We start from the raw sequence: 21,638 nt of genomic DNA, 5'->3' as shown, positions 1-21,638 counted from the left end.
GACAGACACATCCCCATTAGTAGTGTGCCCGAGATCCATCCCCACCAGTTCTGCACCCATTGTTACAGCGAAAGACCTGTCCTTAGCAGTTCCATTCCCCAGTTTTATAGTGACAGACCTGTCTCCAGTAGGACTGTGTGAAGGGGCAACTGATGCTAGTTTGATCTCTCTGTGGATGTGTGGGGTGAATGGTTCAGCACAGAGACAGACCCGTCTCCACCAATGTTGCACAGTGAAAGGCCTGCCCCCATGCTGGCGTTGTCACGGTGATATCGTGCGGAAGGCATGGTGCCAGGGCACTAGCGGGCAGAGGTGCAAACAAGGTGTCATTTAGTCCTGGGTCCCAAATATTGGGTATGTTTAAAGCATGGTTGATAGGTTCTTGATTAGTAAGGCTGTTAAAGGTTACAGAGAGAAAGCAGGAGAATGGGTTGGGAGGGATAATAAATGATTGAATAGCAGAACAGGGTTAATGGGCTGAATGGCCTAATTCTGCTCATATATTACAGTGCGAAGTCTTAGCACCCTTGATTCCTTATATCAATTTTGTTTCAGACGTGAATCTCCTTTGTTCTTTGCATTAGTGTCAGGAGAAAAAGCAAATAGATTTCCAAATGTTTTCCAAAAAAAATGGAATGTTACACGGGAGTTTTTGTGTTTTGTTACAGAAAGTAACACATTAAGTAATAGACCACTTCCCAAACAAAAACTTGATTAGTATACATCTCAATGCCATGATTAAACAGAGATAACAGACAGATGCTAGTGATCAATGAGATAATGAGTTGAATGAAATAAACTGATTAACTGAAACAGAAGTGGGTGTAGAAGGAATGAAACTGGGTGAAGGACAACCAAACTGAGAGGTGAGGGTGTGGCCGATGTGACAGATTAACCTTCAAACCACTGATTCTTGCACCGTGGTAAGAGTGAGCATAGCAACAAGACACAGGTGGTCATTCTGCATCGGCAAGATCTCTCCTGGTAGAGTTTCAAGATGTGCTGCCCAAGTTCTTCTGAAGAAGCACAAAGAAATGGGCAAGGTTGAGGATCAGAAATGCAGCGGTCATCGGCAAAAACAGAGTGCAGCAAACGAGAGGTATGGACAACTGATGTCCCTTCTAAATTGGAAGTCAGCTGTGAACTGTCCGAAACCACTGGAACCCAAGTACACCCCTCTCGAGTCTGGAGAAGTCTTGTCAGAGGAGGTCTTCATGGAATAGTTGCTGCCGAAAAGCCATTCCTCTGAAGTGGAGGCAAAGCCAAGAGACTCACCTACACACAAAAACACAGGAACTGGGTTGCTGTACAATGGCAGCAAGTGCTCTGGGCTGAGGAGTCAAAATTTGAAATTTTTGGCTCAGACAGGAGGTGGTTTGTCCATAGAAGAGCTGGAGAGCGCCATGTGGATGACTGGCTGCAGCCAGCAGTGAAGCACAGCGAAGGTTCTCTGCAGGTTTGGGGCCGCATTCCTGCAAATGGATTTGGTGATCTGGTCAGAATTAACGGAATCCTCAGTGCTGAGAAGTACAAGCAGGTTCTCGTCCATCGTGCAGTACCATCGGGGGGGGGGGGGGCGTTTAATAGGTTCCCAACTTCATTCTGCAGAAGGACATTGACCCCCAACATGTGGCAAAGGTGGTAAAACACTATTTTCAGCGAAGAAGAAGAAAAATGAACAAGGAGTTCCGCAGCAGATGGAGTGGCCTCAATGGAGCTTTGATCTCAACATAACGGCTGTCTGGGATTGCCTGGAGAGACAGAAGCAAGCAAGACAGTCAAAGTCTGCAGAAGAACTGGCAAGTTCTCCAAGAATCTTGGAACAGCCTACCAGCTGATTGTTCTTATAAAACTGCACGATAGTGTACCTAAGAGAACTGATACAGCTTTAAAGGCTAAGGGTAGTCACACCAAATATTCATTTCAATTAGGTTCTTTTTTACTGTTTACTGCTCTTCATAGTAAATCTTTCGATATTAAGAGACTTTATTTCATTATTATTTGAAAGCATTTTCACGATACAGAGTTTACTTTAACATGCGGCTAAGACTTTTACGCAGCACTGTATGTCTTGTGGTCTCACGGTCCCCAGGGCTATCGAGAAGCTGAGCGGACACCAGTTGGAGAGCCACGTCCTGAGGATCTCCTACATCCCGGATGAGGAGGCGACGCAGCACCTGACCCACCGGCCCCGCCGCGGGGCAGCCACTCACCCCAGCCGGGACCACGGTTCCTCGGCCGCCACAGGCGCCTCCCACAAGTCGCTGGACGTTCCGCTGCGCATCCTGGTCCCCACCCAGTTTGTTGGGGCCATCATCGGGAAGGAGGGGCTGACCATCAAGAGCGTCACCCAGCAGACGCAGTCCAAGTAGGTGGAGGCTCTCGCGCAGGAGAGGGGGTGGTGGCCCGCGTGTTTACCTGGCGTGGGAGGGGCCAGGTTGGACATCCATCCACTGTGGATCGGACCATCCAGGGATGGGGCTTGAACCCATGTAGAAACGGGAGTCATATCTTTGCATTTGGACTCTAGCCTGCTCTTCCACTGGCTGGATGGTAATGGGAAACTAGCACCCCCCCCCCCCCCACCCAAAGCAAGGATGAGAAGGGGGTGGGTGGCTTCCTGTTGGATGGGATTGATTGGAGTGGATGGAGTTCTGTGGTTGGATGGGACTGGAGAAGTTTGTCTTCTCCTTGAGTGTGTGTGAGTTGAGTTCCTATTGACCTGTGGTGGAATGTATCATGCTGTCCATTAAGAGGGGATGGGTTAGTGTTGTCCTCCTTGTCATAGAAGCTGAGATCCCACCCCCTCTCCCCCACGCCTGTTGGGTGGTGGGACCATTGTTCCTAAATGAATATTGGTCTACCTTGGGATTCCAATTAGGTTGGGTGAGGTTTGAGACCCCTGGGTTGTTAACAGGCCAAGCTTTCCAGTGGCTGGTGGGGTTGGGTTGGGGTCCCTTCTGGGTGAGGCCAGGCTCTGCTCTGGACCAGGGAGAGAGGCGATAAGCTGACTGAGGTGCATGGAGTTGCTGTTGGTGATGATCTTCTGGTGTCCCTCATCAATCCTGCCCTCGATGCTGACACTGGCCCTTTCTTTATTCTCTCTCTCTCTCCTCCTCCCCCCTTGTTCTCTCCTTCTGTTCTCTCTAGGGTGGACATCCATCGGAAGGAGAATGCAGGAGCAGCTGAGAAGCCCATCACCATCCACTCCACGGCTGGAGGATGCACTGCAGCCTGTCAGATGATCCTGGAGATCATGCACAAGGAGGCTCAGGACACCAAATTGTGAGTTCCTGGGCCCCATTCGCTCTGTCACTCTCTGCCATTTGTGGATCCCATCGTCCTTCACCCTTCCCCGGCAGGAACCTCTCATCCTCTTGCATTCTCTCTCCCTCTTGCCTTTTATTCTCATCAGACTGCAATCGCTGCCGGCGCTCGACGGCTACAGCCCGTGAACACAAAGCTGCGGCTGGTCTATGTTTCAACAGCAAGGGAGAGCTGACCCGAATCACCTTTCTCCCTCACTCTCCCTCTCCCTCTATCTGAACTGTAAGCTGCCCACAAAATGTTGTCATCTACATTCATCTCTCACATTGTCAGGTTTTATTTTTATTTGCACACTTTGCCTTCCTTTGCACATTGGTCGTTTGTCAGTCTTCGTCCGTTTATGTGTAGTTCTTTGTAAAATTCTATTGTACTTTTTTCCTTCAAATAATAAGGTGATTGGAGGAAAGTATAGGGGGATGTGAGAAGCAAGTTCTTTATGCAGAGCGGTGGGGTCAGGGAGATTTAAGAAACTGGTTGAGAGAAAAATGAAGGATTGTGTTGAAAGGAAGGGTTATATTGATGTTAGTATGGGTTTAAAAAGTAGGTACAACATTGTTGGCCAAAGGACTATAATATCCTGTGATGTTCTATATCAAATGCCTGCAAGAAAATGATTCTCAGAATAGTATATGGTGACATATATATACTTTAATAATAAAGTTACATTGAACTTTTGAAATTTGAACTTCCCTTCCTACTGACTCCTCCCTGCTCTGCAGGACCACACACTCGGGCAGAGATGGTATGGAGTAAAGCTTCTCGCCCGATCTTGTCAGGGATTACTGAGGCAGGGACAGCTGGCGCTGGATATAAACCAAGTTCCTCTATGCAGCCACGCTGCAGACATGCAGGGGCAGGGAAAGCAGGCAGTAAGGTTCACACCCCTCTGCACTGAAGCTGGGCTTCAGAAGATCGGATACAGGCCCGTAGCGCTGTCTAAGTTGCGGAGTGTGCGAGGGAGACGGTGGCCCGCGTGTGTAATGTCTGTCCCCTGTCTCGGCAGCACTGAGGAGATCCCGCTGAAGATCCTCGCTCACGACAGCTTCGTGGGCCGGCTCATCGGCAAAGAGGGTCGCAACCTGAAGAAGATCGAGCAGGAGACGGGCACCAAGATCACCATCTCCTCGTGAGTCAGGCCGCCGCTGTGGGGCTGGGTGGTGGGCTACCTTGCCCCGAGCTGGGGGAAGGCAGAACCTGGGGTACAAGTCACAGTGGCTTAGCGGTTGGCATAGCACTAATAAATCGCCAGTCGTGAGACTGGGCTTCAGTTTTCACCGCAGTCTTTCAGGTGTTTGTTCTGCCAGTGACTACGTGGGTCTCCTCCTGGTGCTCCGGTTTCCTCCCACAGTCCAAAGACAATCAGGGTCAGTGAGCTGTGGGCTCGCTATGCTGACGACACCTGTGGGCTCCCAGACACAACACTCGCTGATTTGAATTTCTGCAAATATTTCACTGTATGTTTCAATGTACATGTGACAAAGCTAATCTGTAATCTTTCAGCAAAACATCTCCGTGTCTCCGTATATGCCGATAATAAACCACTATGACAGTCGCCAAACGAGCAGTCACAGGGAGATCTGGCAGCTCACCGAGGTATCAGGTACACTGTTACCCTGCATCACTGTGCCTCCTCCTCCTCAACAAACACTGCCGGGAGTGGGAACAGGCCAGCTCTGCCTTTAATCTGCCCTCAGCAAACAGTCATCCTGCCCAACCCACCTTAACCTTTAAGCTCTCTGTCCCCTGTCCCTCCGCTGGAATGGTGGGGTGCATTGAGCTTTGGGGAAAGAACTTCAAGGGATTGACACTGGGAGAATACCCGTGGGGAGGGTCGTTCTGAAAATGTCCCACCCTAGCTCAAAAGACAGCAGCATGAGCATGGCCTTCCTCAACTATGTAACACTGCTGAATTCAGCCCAGTCCCCCTCCCCCCGGACTCCACCCACACCCCCTCGCTGCCACCTTCCACTGCCCACATACCCCGCCACGGGGCAGCAATCTTACAGCCCCGGGTGGAGAGCAAGTCTAAATGGAGAGGGTGGGGGCGGGGGGAGGTCTCGTAGTGGGGAACATTTATGTACTAACACTGCGTGCCGTGGTTTGGCAGGTTACACGACCTGACGCTGTACAACCCGGAGAGAACCATCACGGTGAAGGGGAGCATTGAGGCCTGTTCCAAAGCCCAGGCGGAGATCATGAAGAAGCTTAGAGAGGCCTACGAGAACGACCTCGCTGCGTTGAATGTGAGTTCCGCGGGGAGGGCACGGCCAGCACTGAGGACACACCTCCCTTGTGCCAAGGATGTATTGCAAGGCGTTGTGGTGAGGCAGACAGAGGGACAGAGACTTTTAGATGGGTGCGGGAATGTGGTGGAGATGAGTGGATGTGGATTGTTCAGAGAGATGGGCTGTGGGGTTGGTTCAGTCAGCACCCAGCAGCCTATATCTCGGTGTTTACACATGCACGGTGGTAGTGTGGAACCTGGTGACATCTGCACACTGAGACCCGCATGGGTCGCCAGTGAAAGTCGGGTTTGTGGTCGTATACACGAGTATATGTGTGAGTGGGCTCAGTGAGACAGCACCACAGCCACAGAGCATCAGAGCAGCTACGTTCATAAGAAAAAACAACATGTATCACACAAAATCTTAACAAGGACACAATTACAACATTGAGTAGTTGGTATCGGTAAAGTTGCTGTACTGAGTTGTGCAGGTTGGTTCAAGACGTGAATGGTTGAAGGGAAGTAGCTGTTGTTGAACCTGAAGAAGTTAGACTTCAGCATTCTCTACCTACTGCCTGATGGTAGCTGTGAGTCATTTTTGATGAGAGATGCTGCCCTCTTGAGGCAGAACCTCATGTAGATACCTGCAAAGGTGGGGAGGGATGGACCCCCACCCCACCAGTTTTCAGAACCGCTTGCTTCCAGCCCTCATCAGTGTCTGCTCTAAACTTGCCAAAAGATGTGTGTTCTGGTGAGATTCATCTCGCATCGAGGCAGAATGTGATCAGGGAGCTGTGGTGATATGGGGGTGATCTCCGATACTGAGGGTCCAGAGGACGTTCAGGTTCAAGTTTAATTGTCATTCAACCACAAACAACACAGCCAAACGAAACAGCGTTCCTCTGGGACCAAGGTGCAACAGAGTACCAACAGTCACGCACAGCCGACATTACATAAAAATAAAGCACATAAAGAAAAATATAGTTACAAAAATATTTAAGTAGTCGGAATCCCTGAGTGTCATGGCCTGTAGATTGATGTCCTGGATGGATGTTATTCTGGAGCCGTGTTTCCGCAAGAACAAGCCCAGAGCCGTTCCTCATCTCGCGCAAGTGCGGCCACAGATGAACGCAGTCCAGCTTGTCTTTCACTGAGTGAACACTGGAGGGCAGCACTGTTGGGAGGGGCCAGCCCCTCAACCCAACACAGAATCCATCAGCACACAGCCGGTTCAGGCATTCTTTTCCCAACAACAACCGCCAGCCGGCAATGGAGGTCCCACCGCTCCCTTGCTCTCGATCTTGCCAGTGATCCAGTGAATCAGGCTTGCAGTTCCCTGCAATACCAATGTCCAAACAGGGTCTTACGATCATAAAAAAGACATAAAGGATGAACAATTACACCTTAGTTTGGGTCCAGAGAAACCAGTATGAATAAGTGTGTCACCATCTTACTGAACGAGAGTTATCCTGGGATTAAAAGGGTTAATGCATGAGGAGCCTTTGACGGCTCTGGGCCTGTACTCACTGGTGTTTAGAAGAATGGGGGTTGTGGGGAGGTCTCGTTGAAACCCATCAGATTTTAAGTAGTCTAGATAGAGTGGACATGGGGAGGATATTTCCAAAAGTGGGAGAGTGCAGGACCAGAGGGCACTGCCTCAGAATACAATGACATCCCTTTAGAACAGAAATGCGAAGGAACTTCTTTAGCCAGAGGTTTGTGAATCTGGAATTCATTGCCACTGATGGTTGTGGTGGCTTAGTCACTGGGTATAGTTAATGCAGAGGTTGATAGGGCATCAAAGGTTACAGGGAGAAGGCAGGAAAATGGTGGTGAGAGGGATAAATCAGTTGTGATGGAATGGTAGAGCAGACTCGATGGGCTGAATGGCCTGATTCTGCTCCTGTGTCTTACGGTTTACGGTACGTGCTGCCTTTGCTGGTAAGGGTCATGGATCTGGGAGGGCTGTTGGAACAGCCTGGGAGACTGGCTCAGTACACTTTATCCACGGTGCACACTGCAGTCTCTCTGCCGGTGGTGGAAGGAGCACAGCGCAGGAACAGACGATTCGGCCCAGGGTGCTGTGCCAAACTAATTAAGTTAGTACTCGGATGTCAAAGCAAACCTGCAGCCTCCATTTACATGATGTCCATATCCGTCCATTTCCTACTCACTCATTTGCCTGTCTAAGAGTTGCTTGAAAGCCTCCCTGTTTGTTTCCAGCACCGCCCCCGGCAGAACGTTGCAGGGACTCATCACTCCAAAACAAAACGTGCTCAGCACATCTACCTTCAGCTCTCCCACCCTTCCCCCCCCCCCCCCCCCCAAGGGTGCTTGGCCCCTTTTGTTAGACATACCAACCTTGGGAGAAAGATGGTGACGGACCGCCATCCCAATCCTGTAGTCTTCTCAATCTCGTATCAAATCTGCACTCAGCCTCTGCTGGACCAAGAGAAAACAACCCAGGCTCGTCCAACCTCTCCTCGCAGCAGATGCCTTTGTAACCCAAGCTGCATCCTGCTAAACCTCTTCTGCCTCCATGCCCTTCCCATAACGGGGCAACCAGAATTGAATGCAGATTCCTCCAGATGCAGCCTAACTTGAGTTTTATTAGTAACCTTTCAACTCTTGAACCCAGTTCCTCAACAAATAAATACAAGCATGCCGTGCATGCACCTTTCTTTACCAGCATATCGACTTGTGTAGCCACTTTCACTTGGACCCCAAGACCCCTCTGCATATCAACTTGTTAGGGGTTTTGCTATTAACAGTGAACTGTTTCTTCACATTTGATCTCCCAAAGTGCAACACTACACATTTGGCTGAGTTAATCTCCACCTGCCATTGCTCCGCCCATATCTACAACTGATTAATATCCCCCTGTATCCTTTGCCAGGCCTGGAAACTGTCCAGAATATCAATCTTTGTATCATCTGCAAAATTGCTAACCCACCCATCTACGTTTTCATTGGTTTTGATCCAAGGATCTTCGGGAGTCAAGAATGAGGCATAAAACTTGTTACTCAGGAGAACAAAGGGATTGGCGGGGGGGCAGGAAGGAGACCAAGGCAACATGGTTTAGCCACCTTATATGAATTTATTAACAGCAATGAATACCATTCAAATATTGTAGAATTAACCAATCAGATAGCCCCTACTTAAATAATACCCAAGAAGTTTTCAGAATGATACAGAAGAACTGTAATCACTAGGAAACACACTAAATAGTTATATGTGTATATAGGTAATTGTATGAAAATACAAACTAACATAAAATATTAAATTATAAGGAAAATAATTATACAGTTTAATCCAACATCCCCCACCCCCTTTGATTACAAATCACATGTTTAGAATCATTACATCTGAAAATTCAGAGGCAGAAAAACTGGTGGCATCTACAGTACGTTAAAATATTCAAAAGAAATTCACCTAAGATGGAAATATCAAAGAGTATTCATAGGCTTATGTCATTGCTAGGTTGAATTGGTTTTGTAAGTGGGGACACTTGCGTGAGTTTGAACTTCTCTAATAATGATTGCCCTTGTACAAGTTAAAATAGATGTCAATTATGATAAGCCAAATCAGGACGAATATTATGACTCATGATATTGAGTTCAGCTTCCGAGAAGTAAATGAATCCAGTCAAAGAAATGCCATCCATCAGATTAACGACACACACTAAGTGCTGGAGGAGCTCAGTGACTTGCTTTGATTTCCAGCGTCTGCAGATTTCCTCGAGTTTGCCATCCATCAGGTTGTTTCCTTGCAAATGTGATCAGTTACTGTACATCTTCAGACTTGTCAGGTATGCAAGTACAACACTCCCTGTCCAATACTGCCCCCCCCCCCCCCATTAACTGCTAAGAGAAGATACAGTTTTGAAGAACCATGTTATGCTTGGTGACCATTTCTTTTGTTACCTTAGCAACACACACACAAGATGCTGACCTGCTGAGTTCCTCCAGCATTGTGTGTGTGGCTTTGGATTTCCAGCATCTGCAGAACTTCTTGTGTCTGTGATTCTGTTGTTACCATTTCCAAGGCTTCAGCAGTGTCATTGGTTACTCTAAGGCTGCAGCAAGATTTTAAATCTCTCTCAGATTCCTTGCAACACCATAAAATGAGAATAAAACCGATGCAGAGCAAACTGCTCCTGAAATGTCGCGTTTACTTTTGGACTCTGGATGTAAAGATAAGGTCTGTGTATGTCTCATAGCAGGAAAGTCATAACCCAGATAACAAGATCCCAACCAATTATGGGGAGGAGAGATACAAGACCCATTTCCTGACATAAAGTATGTATTATTCCAAGAGTGTTAACTACTCAGGATCAAAATCCATTCAATATCACCAGCATATGTCATGAAATTTGCTGTTATGTGGCAGCAGTACATTGCAATACATAATAATAAACAAATTTACACTGACTATATATATTAAAAAGCTAATTTTAAATAAATAGTGCAAAATGTGAAAAGGAAAGTATTGAGGTGGTGTTCCTGGGTTCAGTGTCCATTCAGAAATCTGACGGCGAAGGGGAAGAAGCTGATCCTGAATCATTGAGTGTGTCCCTTCAGGGTGCTGTACCTCCTCCCTGATGGTAGCAGTGAGAAGAGGTCAGGTCCTGGGTGATGGGGATCCTTAATGATGGATGCTGCCTTTTTGAGGTATCGCTGCTTGAAGATGTTCTGGCTGCTGGGGAGGCCCTTGATGCAGCTCACTGAGTTTGCAGCTTACTTTGGTCCTGTGCAGTGGCCCCGCTATACCAGATGGTGCAGCCAGTTAGAATGCTCTCTATGGTACATCTGTAGAAATTTGTGAGTGTCCTTGGTGACTTGCTAAATCTCCTCAAACTCCTAATGAAATGTAGCCGCTGCCGCCCTGCCTCCTTTGTAACGGCATCGATACGCTGGGCCCAGGGTAGATCCTCAGAGATGTTGACAACTAAGAACTTGAAATTGCTCACCCTTTCCACTACCGATGCCTCAGTGAGGACGGGTGAGCATTCCCTCATCTTACCTTTACTGAAGTCCACAATCAATTCTTCAGTCTTACTGACATTGAGTGTGAAGTTGTTGCAACTTCACTCAACCAGCTGATCGACCTCTCTCCTGTACACCTCCTCGTCACCATCTGAAATTCTGCCCACAATAGTTCTGTCATCATCAAATGTGCGGATGACTACTTCTTAATATCTGACAGGAACCTCTTATGATGGATATTGTCAATAAAAGTTACCGCAACATGAATTAAAATTTCATATAAGCTGTATCTCACTGACATAGTACTTTCTGAATTCAACAATAGGTAGCTTTCACAGTGAACACATGAAAAGATTTAATAGGTTTGTCATGACCATTCGATGCAGATATGAAGATATCCTGTTTCTGTAGGGTCAGGAATGATACGATCCCCTGAATCATGCTGATTATATTTACGTAAATGTTCCAGTTCCAGACAGTATGTGGGAGGACATGATCACCCTGTATTTATGTCTCCCCTGAGAATAATGAATCACAGGCATAATGTCAGTATCACCATTGCTGTACTGTGATCGTGAACTTTGCTTAAGAAAGAGGGTGCACATTTGTTCTGGATGTGAGGGCGTGCCTAGCACAGGTGAACATTTTGAAGAGTGTGGTTTATATTGACATACCCGATAACTAGAGACATGAGCGCCACCAGCCAATCCATCTGATACCTGCAATTGGCAGAAATATAACAAGAGCAAATGATATTAGAATAAAGTCCGCAATGTCCAGTAAGTAGTTGTCGACTTTGTTCTGGCTTGTTAGTGATCTGCTCACCAGTGTAGGCACTGAATCAGAGGTTACCAGCACGTTAACCACAGTGCTTGTTGTCCATTTGCAGTGGTTAGCATGTATCCACTTTACCTTCTGCTTTCACCGCCAAGTTAGAAACCAACGGCACTTGATCAGCATCTTCCCATCCAGCTCCCAGTGGTTCCCAGAGCGGTTTTCAAATTGGGACTCTCTCACCAGGTCAGGGTGTGTCCTCCTCCTGTTGGATCACTCCAAGTGGCAGAAACCTGTTGAGGAGCAGACAGTACAGGCTGGGTTAACTTTACACAATAGTTAACTAATTGTCTATCATAACATGTAAGTCAGTACCTCTGAGATTAAGAGCTCTTGACAGTGACAGATGCCCTGTTGCTAACTTTGAGTGGTCTTGTGTTTGAGGTTGCTGTGATACTACTCAAGGCCAGAGGAGTAGCCTCAGGCCATAGTACTCCTTCCTTGTGATACTTAGTTTGATGATTCCAATCATTGCTTTGACTTGTCCTGACTCCGATTCTGATACCTGGTTCGTCTGACTTGGTTACTAACTCGGCAGTGAAAGCGGAAGGTAAAAGAGAGTGGAAGCACACCATGTTGAATGAAAAGACCATTCAATGTCGACATAATTCCTGGCAAACACTCCCAATGAAATGTGTTCCTTGGTCAGAATCGATGCGACAAGGCAGTCCTCACCTTGGAGTATAGTCCTTGATCAGTGTTTTTACTGTGAGTGTGGCAGTGCATTTCCTTACTGGAATAGCTTCCACCCATCTCCAGAGCTTGTCTACTATTACCAGTACATATACCTATCCTTGACACTTTGGCGGAGTAATGCAGTCCACTTGTAAGAGTAACAATGGACCAGGTGGGCAGGAGCACTCAATTGGGGAAGCTTCTCCACTGCTCCAGGATTTGTTTTCTGGAACGTCAAGCATCTTTCAAGCATTTGTCAAGTTTGTGCCCTAAACTTTGGATTCCACCACCATTGGGAGAATCTGCTGATCATCTTTTCTACTCCAATGTGTCCAGGCAGTGTTCCTTCTGTGCCAGATAAGGAAGCACATAATTGGAACTGCTAGTCTGTGACTGGTGTCAGAGCTCCATGCTTCGTCACTGTTTAACCTCCCATCATTCTCCATCCAGAACCACTTTTCTAGTTGGAGCGTTGAGCTTGCGTCTCTCTAATATCTTGTATGTTTGTCTGTGATACAGATTCACACTTCATTTCTATAATTTCAGTTGTCAGGTTCACTGCATATGTCTTCAGTTCCTATTTTAATTCTTTGACTTTCTTAATTTCTTTTAACTACTTTAGTTTCTTTCACCCCTTGCCTTGTTGCCTTCTTTTGCAATCTTATTCACGAATGTATTTCCACAACTTTCCATTGTAATCATTTTGGAGTGAATTTTACACTTTAATACAGCAACTTCTAACCAGAGTTGTTGACATCCTTGAGTTCTTGTACTAGTTGTCCATTCTTGATTGGTCCCTTCAGCCGTAAGAAATTCCCCTGGTCTCCATAAGTTTCCAAAATCATAAACAACTCTAAAAGCATATTGATAATCCGGGTGAGTATGAGCTGATCTTCTTTCTGCCACCTTACAGGCTTCAATCGGAGCGCATTTTGCACAAAGGCACCAAGAGCCATGCTTCCTGATTCCACTGATTCAGTTTCCGGAACAATGGCCCATCCCTCTATTCAAATTCCTTCCTCAATCGTTAAAGAGCCATTGGTGTACAGAATCTGATCTGGGTTCAATAAAGGCATTTTCTTGTAACAGTTTGCATCTTTATGGCATGTTATTATTCCTTCACAGTCATGGTCATCATAGTCTAACAAGAATTCAGCATATCCATTCCCAATGAGCCAGTTAACATGCGAGCCTTCTAGATTTTGTGTTATCAAGGCAAGCAAGGGCTGCAGGGAAAGGCTTAGTCATTCGATTTTACTTCGACAACACATCCATTACATCCACATTGTTTGCTGAAAACACGTCATCACATTAGAATCTCCCAACTTTTGCGAGGCCCGGGATTGAACTTGCTGTTGGGCTTGATTCTGTTGTCCACCTTGTTTTCTGTGCCAACAGGTTCTAGCCCAAATGTCCGTCCCTGCCACTGAAGTGCCATTTTGCTTTCGGGGATCGACTCCGCCAGTGTGGCTCGGACTGCAGTGCACACGTTGGATTCTGTTGCTCAATGGCTGTTGACTCATGGTCAGTAGCTGTTCATCAACAGGTCACTAACCCACCTGTAATCATCTTATTTGGATTTCCATAACTCGTTATCCTTGTGTGGCAGCTTGCATTAGCTTACTACCTGGGAAGACCAACTTCATTCCGATTCAATTTTGTCAGCTTTACCATTTTGGCAGTATTTGGTTTTAAGCCATCCATAAAAGATTACTTCAATGGACCATATGTTGGGTCCTTTATGTTACCTTCATTTACTCCCAGAACTCCTGAATAACTCAACCACACCGTCCTGTAGCACTTCTGATAATCAGAAACACCATCCAAAATATTTTGCTTCAATAAACCACTTTTCAGTCTGTATTGGGGCATGTTCTTCCAGTTACCTCTTAACAGCATTCCAACCGCCTTCTCTATTTTGTTTATCATCTCTCATGTTGTCCTCAACTCTACGATTCAATGTCTGATTTGCTGAGAAGACAACATAGTAGCCAAAATTTGGATGCTATCATTTTGGTGCAGTTTTCTATACATTCTTAATATGTTGAAGCTCAGCTCAGGTCTTTAAACTTCCTTTTTTTTCAGAATGTGGAACAACTTTTAACTACTTATCGATCATCTCTGGTTCAGGTGGTTGATTGGAAAACCATCTGCCTCCTTTTATAGATTCCTGCGTGTCTTCACTTTCTTGGTTTTTATTGGAGCAAGCTGCAGATCCTGTTGTCATTCTCACTTGAGTCACTAGAGGCCACTGTAGAGTCTGCATCATGTCCATGCTGTAGCTTCTTGGAGTTTGGATGGTGGCCCTGTGTCAGAGGACTGCCCAGCATAGGGGGTGTTTCTCAAGTAGAAGTGTTGCTGGCAGGACGGCCCACTTGGGGTCCCTGCTGGGCTTTCTCATACTGCTTCAGTTTGTTTCTTAGGTCCGTACAATGCACTTCAGTTCAATTATACTTAACCTGTGTTTTCACCCATTAGTGCAAAAATTGTGCTGTTTACACATTTTACTGTCTCTGTCATAAACTCTTTTTCGTAGCTAATCACTGGTTTCTCTTTCCTTTTCTAAGTGAGCAGTTAACTTTTCTACTTGTTCAGTTACCTCTCGAATTTTGGTTCTCAAGCTGACCACATTAGCTTAAGCTCACAGGTCTGTTCTAACCCAACTGCTCACGCTTTCTTAGCCGTGATGATACTGTTACCATCCAGCTGGTTTTTTTCCTTACTTGAAGGCATTCTGTGGATCTTATTCCAAACTTTCTGAATATCATGCAAGAGTCACATTTCATTAATCTCATCAAATCTCATGTAACATTTCTAGGTGATCTAGATCTACAATGAGATCTAGGTGTTCATGTACATCAGTCAATGAAAGCAAGCATGCAGGTACAGCAGGCAGTGAAGAAAACTAATGGCATGCTGGCCTTTATAACAAGGGGAATTGAGTATAGGAGTAAAGAGGTCCTTCTGCAGCTGTACAGGGCCCTGGTGAGACCCCACCTGGAGTATTGTGTGCAGTTTTGGTCTCCAAATTTGAGGAAGGACATTCTTGCTATTGAGGGAATGCAGCGTAGGTTCACAAGGTTAATTCCTGGAATGGCGGGACTGTCATATTTTGAAAGATTGGAGCGACTGGGCTTGTATACACTGGAATTTAGAAGGATGAGAGGGGATCTGATTGAGACATATAAGATTATTAAGCATGTTCCCGCTGATGGGTGAGTCCAGAACTAGAGGCCACAGTTTAAGAATAAGGGGTAGGCCATTTAGAACAGAGATGCGGAAAAACTTTTTCACCCAGAGAGTGGTGGATATATGGAATGCTGTGCCCCAGAAGGCCAAGTCTCTGGCTGCATTCAAGAGAGTTAGATAGAGCTCTTATAGATAGCGGGGTCAAGGGATATGGGGAGAGGGCAGGAACGGGGTACTGATTGTGTATGATCAGCCATGATCGCAGTGAATGGTGGTGCTGGCTAGAAGGGCTGAATGGCCTACTCCTGCACCTGTTGTCTGTTTTACTCAGGTCAGAACTCAAACCCTCAGTCATCTGTTCACATGTATCAACTGGAGATGTATCAGCCTAGGAGGGAGAAAAAGCAAAGGAGTAGAGACAGAGACAATGTGGTGTAGCCTTCTTATACCTTCTTTACAGCAGTAAATACCACTCAAATTTTGTAGATAAAAATTAACCAGTTAGCCCCTATTCAAAAAAAAAGTGATATCCACATTCAAGTAATGTGATACCCAAGAAGAATCCAGAAGAACTGTAAGAAGAACGTTCCTTCTTGAAAAACTTTCCTACCACTGACATATAGTCTTTTAACATCTTTGGACTATTTTTACTGTGCCCATGGTCTTTTTTTAATCAATTATGGTATTGTTTGCACTGTTGTAACTATATGTTGTAACTATGTGGTTTTGTGTAGGTCTTGTAGCTTTAGTTGTTGGTTTGTTGGGTGGTAGAGTTGGTCTCCTGATTTGGTGTGTCTGGGTAGTCTTGGTTTTGTCTTGTGGGCTTGGAGCTCCTTTCCGGGGAACACGCTAAGATGGTAGCACAATATTAATATGCAGCAGCCTCTCTAGACTCTGGATTCGGGATTGCCAAACGTTATATGGTTTTTCTGGTGTAGTCTGTTTTGTCGTGTGCTTTTGTGATATTGTGGCAACCCACTTCCCAGCGCACTCGAACCGGCTCACAAAGTGGCGCGTGCCTGGCATTGGGGCCGGTCCCAAAGAGGGCGCCAAGCCTGCTTCACCAGCAAGGAGAAAAGCCCGTGCGTGGGACGGGACTGTGAATACGCGCCCCCTACAGCATTCCCACCCGGGGAGGGTTGGATCACGAAGGCTTTAAAGCGACCCTGACCCCGATGGTGATCTTGACGGCCCAAACAATACTTGGGCCGAAGATGAACGATGCCACATCTGTTCATGCAGTTTCGTTAAAACTGCCAAGCTTCTGGACGCTGCGACCTCACCTATGGTTCCAGCAAGCAGAGGCCCAATTCCACATTCGGCAGATAACCTCAGAGGACACACGTTACTACTACATGGTGAGCTCCCTCGACCAGGACATAGCGGCCCAGGTTGAGGAGTTCATACAGTTGCCTCCAGCAGACGGCAAATACACAGAATTCCAAGCCCTGCTCATAAGAACTTTCGGACTCTCACGGCGCGAGCGAGCTGCCCACTTACTGCACCTGGATGGTTTGGGAGACAGACCACCATCGGCTTTGATGAACGAGATGCTTTCCCTGGCCGGAGGTCACAAGCCCTGCTGCTGTCCGACGCGGATTTCAGCGACCCCCGGAAGGTGGCGGCCCAGGCAGATGTGCTGTGGAAAGTCAAGAAGGAGAGTGGGGCGTCCGTCGCACAGATCACCAGGCCACGCTCCCAGCAGCAAACCAGACCAGGCCCGGCAGCAGAGCCCACTAACCCCAGAGGGAAGGGTGAGGAGACCAACGAACAATGGTGCTTCAACCACCAGCCGTAGGGCGCAGAAGTCCACCGCTGTAGCCCGCCGTGCAAGTTCCCAGGAAACACCAGGGCCAGCCGCCGCTGATGGCTACGGCGGCTGGCCATTGGGATAGCCTCCTGTGTGTCTGGGACAAGCAGTTGGGACGCTGCTTTTTGGTCGACACCGGAGCCAAGATCAGCGTCTTACCTCTGATGAGTTACGACACCCACAACAGAGAACCGGGTCCCACCCTGAGGGCTGTTGATGGCAGCACAGTAAGGACCTACGGCACCCGTACGGTGCGGCTGCAGTTCGGCTCCGGCCGGTTCACGTGGGACTTCACACTGGCCGCCGTAGCCCAACCGCTTCTGGGTGCGGATTTTTTGCAAGCTCACAGCCTACTGGTCGACCTGCCCAGGAAGAGACTGGTCCACGCTGAGACTTTTCAAACGTTCTCTCTGGGTGAAGCCCAGTTGCCGGCCCCACACCTAGACTCCATCACGCTGTCCGACAACGAATTCACCAGAATCCTGGCAGATTTTCCATCGATTCTGGCACCGCAGTTTACAGCAGCCATGCCCCGACACAGCGTACAGCACCACATCCCGACCCAGGGACCTTCCCTCCACGCCTGTGCTTGAAGGCTTCCCCCGGACAAGCTCCGACTGGCAAAGGAGGAGCAAGAGGATGGAGGAATTGGAGATCATACGGCAGTCCAACAGCCCATGGGCCTCCCCCCTGCACATGGTGCCCAAAGCAACAGGGGGCTGGAGACCATGTGGCGACTACCACAGGCTGAACGAGGCTATCATACCGGACTGCTACCCTGTGCCACACATTAAGGACTTTGCAGCAAACCTGCACGGCGCACGGATCTTCTCCAAGGTAGACCTCGTCCGGGGATACCATCAAATCCCGATGCATCCGGACGACGTCCCCAAAACGGCACTCATCACCCCTTTTCGTGTTCCTCCATATGCCGTTCGGCCTGAAGAATGCCGCACAGACGTTTCAGCGGTTAATGGACGCGACCTGGACTTCGCTTTCATCTATTTGGATGACATCCTCATAGCCAGCAGTAGTCATCAGGAGCATCTGTCCCACTTCCGTCAACTCTACACCTGACTGAGTGAATACAATCAACCCCGCCAAATGCCAGTTTGGGCTCGACACCATCGACTTCCTGGGCCACAGGATTACTAAAGACGGGGCAACCCCTCTGCCCGTTAAGGTAGACGCAGTCCGCCATTTCCCCCGACCCACCACGATCAAAGGCCTTCAGGAATTCGTAGGTATGGTGAATTTCTACCACCGCTTCCTCCCTTCAGCTGCCCGAATCATGTGCCCCCGATTCGCCCTGATGTCGGGTAAGGGCAAGGACATTACCTGGGACGAGGAGTCCGCTGCCGCTTTCATTAAAACCAAAGAAGCCTTAGCAAATGCCGCGATGCTAGTGCACCCCAGAACGGATGTCCCTACCGCCCTCACAGTGGATGTATCTAACAGCAGTCGGTGCTGGAACAACTCATTGAGGGTCGCTGGCAACCCCTGGCGTTCTTCAGCAAACACCTACGACCAGCCGAGCTCAAATACAGTGCTTTTGACCGGGAATTGTTGGCGCTATACCTGGCAATCCGGCATTTCAGGTACTTCTTAGAAGGTAGGCCCTTCACTGCGTTCACGGACCACAAACCGCTTACCTTTGTGTTCACGAAAGCATCCGACCCCTGGTCGTCCCACCAGCAGCGACATCTGTCCTACATCTCCGAATACATGACGGATCTCCGGCATGTCTCGGGAAAGGACAATGTCGTGGCGGACGCCCTCTCCCGCCCTAACATCCAAGCCCTTTCCCAGGGGGTAGACTATGAAACACTGGCGGAGGCGCAGCAGGCAGACGAGGAGATCCCTAGTTACAGACCTGCAGTCTCCGGTTTGCAGCTCCAGGACCTCCCCGTAGGCCCAGGTGAGAGGACCCTACTCTGACGTCACCACTGGCCAACCCCGTCCCGTCGTTCCAGCAGCCTGGCGGCGGCACATTTTTGTGCACACTCACAACTTAGCGCACCCCTCCATCAGGACAACCATCTGGATGGTGGCCAACAGGTTCGTTTGGCACGGACTCTGCAAGCAGGTCAGTGACTGGGCCAGAACGTGCATGCACTGCCAAACAGCCAAGGTGCAGCGGCACACCAAAGCTCTGCCGCAGCAGTTCCATCCCACCCACCGGCATTTCGACCACATTCATGTGGATATTGTGGGCCCCCTGCCAGTGTCGCGAGGAGCGTGGCACCTCCTGACTATCGTGGACCGGTTCACAAGATGGCCAGAGGCAGACACGCTCACCGACACCACCACTGAATCTTGCGCCCGGACACTGATTGTCACCTGGGTATCTCGCTTTGGTGTACATTACCTCCGACAGAGGCACCCAGGTCACCTCCAGCCTGTGGTCAGCTATGGCCAGCCTTTTGGGGATACAGCTGCACCACACAACTGCCTACCACCCACAGTCGAACGGACTAGTGGAGCGTTTCCACCATCACCTGAAGTTGGCTCTCATGGCCCGCCTCAAATGGCCTAACTGGGTGGACGAGCTCCCCGGGGTCCTGCTCGGAATCCGCACAGCACCCAAAGAGGATCTGCACACCTCGTCAACCGAGTTGGTGTACGGCGCACCCCTGGCCGTCCCAGGAGAGTTCATACCAGCCCCAAGGGGGCAAGAGGAAGAACCCGCAGCAGTCCTGGGCAGACTACACGAGAGGCTCGGTAACCTGGCCCCCATACCCACTTCACAGCATGGGCAGAACCCGATCTGCGTACCCAAAGACCTGCAAAACTTAGTTCGTTTTTGTACGACGGGGCAGACATCGGGCACCACTACAGCAGCCCTACGAGGGGCCGTTTACGGTGCACAGGAACAATGGGTCCACATTCGTGCTGGACGTTGGGGGGAGAGAGGAGGTTTTCACAGTGGACCGACTCAAACCGGCCCATGTGGACTTGGCGCAGCCGGTCGAGATTCAGGCACCGTGGCGCAGAGGCAGACCTCCCAAACAGAGTCCGACCCAGACTGTGGACATTGTGGGGTGTATCGCTGGTTCTGGGGTGGGGGGGGGTGTTATGTGGTGACCCACTTCCCAGCACACTCGAACCGGCTCATAAAGCGGCGAGCGCCGGCATTGAGGCCGGTCCCAAAGAGGGCACCAAGCCTGCTTCACCAGCAAGGGGAAAAGCCCGCGCGCGGGACGGGACTATAAATACATGCCCCCTACAGCATTCCTGCCCAGGGAGGGTGGGATCAGGAAGGCTTTTAAAGCGAGGCCGCGAAGTTTGAATAAATCTCTTTTTGCAACTGCAGCTCACCAACTCCGTGTCGTTATTTCAGCGCTGCGTGTAGCACACCGCTACAATATCATTCTAGAGTAACATCGTTTCATTTTTTAACTGCATTTCAGTTGTGGTTTCTAACTGACAATAAATCAAAATTCAGTTCAATTCATTTCCCTCTGTGAATAATGGAACTAAGTTGGCAATTTGTCGGTCCTCTGGGATCTTGTAGCTAGGGAGGACACAAGGTTACTGGTCAAAGCCACAGAAATCTTATCTCTTGCCTCTCTAAATAACCTGGAGTATATCCCATCAAGTGCTAGGGGATTTAAACCATTTGAATGTTCTTTAAGAGATCTAACACTACCTCCTCCATCTGGAAATGCCCCAGAATGTTAGCACTGTGAAGGCTTTGGGGATGGTGAGGGAACCTGTGGGAGGGGTGTGAGTGATGGGCAGGTGAAGTAGATGCAGGAGGGGAACAGGGGGATGACGGGGGTGTTGGGACAGGTATAGGAAGAACTGCACACATCAGGAGAGAGATGAGGCATAGGGAGGGAAGGAGCAGTTTACCAGAGGTTGGAGAATTCACTGTTCACTGTCTCCCCTCCTGATACAAGTTCTCAGCCCAAAACATACTGTGATTATTGTCCCTCCTCCCCAGATCCACCTATCACCTGCTAGCTCTTGTTGCACATCTTCACACACACCATCTCTCCTTTATCTTTCAGTCCACTTGAAGGATTTCAACCAAAACCTCGATGACCCATTTCCCCAGCCAAGAAGCTGCCTGCGCCACAGCACTTTGTATGTTGCCCCAAATTCCAGCACCTGTAGTCCCTTGTGTCTCCAGTTGGGATTCTGCGGTCCCATCAGCTTGGGTGTGGAGAGCACCCTCTGTTGGTTAGGGTGAAACAACCAGACTTGTGTGCCTCAGTGTATGCACGCCCGACCCTTGCAGTGGCATTGAACAAGCAGGCACAGCCAAAAGGCTATTGTGAAATCCAAACTCAGAGAAAGCTACGATCTCTCTGGTTTCCTTCTTAAAGTGGTTTAAAGTTCACCCAGTTCCCTCGATGCCACAAACCGAAGCTCCAGCTGCTCTGGGTTTCGCTGTAGGACCTGTGTGTCGGTCAGTGCATTGAAGATCAGCAGCACTACCCGTTGCCGTCTCTGACGGGCGGCTCAGTTTTGCGTTAATGCCAGTGTTGGGCAGCCGGGGGTCAGGTCACCAGCTCTGACGGCAGCATCTGCCAGCTTGGTTGCACGAATCCGACTCCACCCCAGTGGCTGCAGATGGGAAACCTGTCAG

General features: G+C 48.7%; 1 protein-coding gene across 3 annotated transcripts in view; it reads left to right on the top strand.

Annotated features, from left to right (window-relative positions):
* The window catches only part of igf2bp2a (insulin-like growth factor 2 mRNA binding protein 2a), a 144,177-nt gene that overhangs the window by 88,833 nt on the left and 33,706 nt on the right, over positions 1-21,638 (top strand). For all 3 annotated transcript variants that reach the window (XM_059967389.1, XM_059967390.1, XM_059967391.1), the window contains exons 6-9: positions 2,093-2,368; positions 3,151-3,285; positions 4,331-4,453; positions 5,435-5,570. In XM_059967389.1, coding sequence (XP_059823372.1) covers positions 2,093-2,368; positions 3,151-3,285; positions 4,331-4,453; positions 5,435-5,570 — 670 coding nt within the window. The remainder of the gene's footprint in view (positions 1-2,092; positions 2,369-3,150; positions 3,286-4,330; positions 4,454-5,434; positions 5,571-21,638) is intronic.

The sequence above is a fragment of the Hypanus sabinus genome, chromosome 4, assembly GCF_030144855.1.
Source record: "Hypanus sabinus isolate sHypSab1 chromosome 4, sHypSab1.hap1, whole genome shotgun sequence".
NCBI classification, from domain to species: Eukaryota; Metazoa; Chordata; class Chondrichthyes; order Myliobatiformes; family Dasyatidae; genus Hypanus; species Hypanus sabinus.
This window is presented reverse-complemented; position numbering and strand designations above follow the sequence as displayed.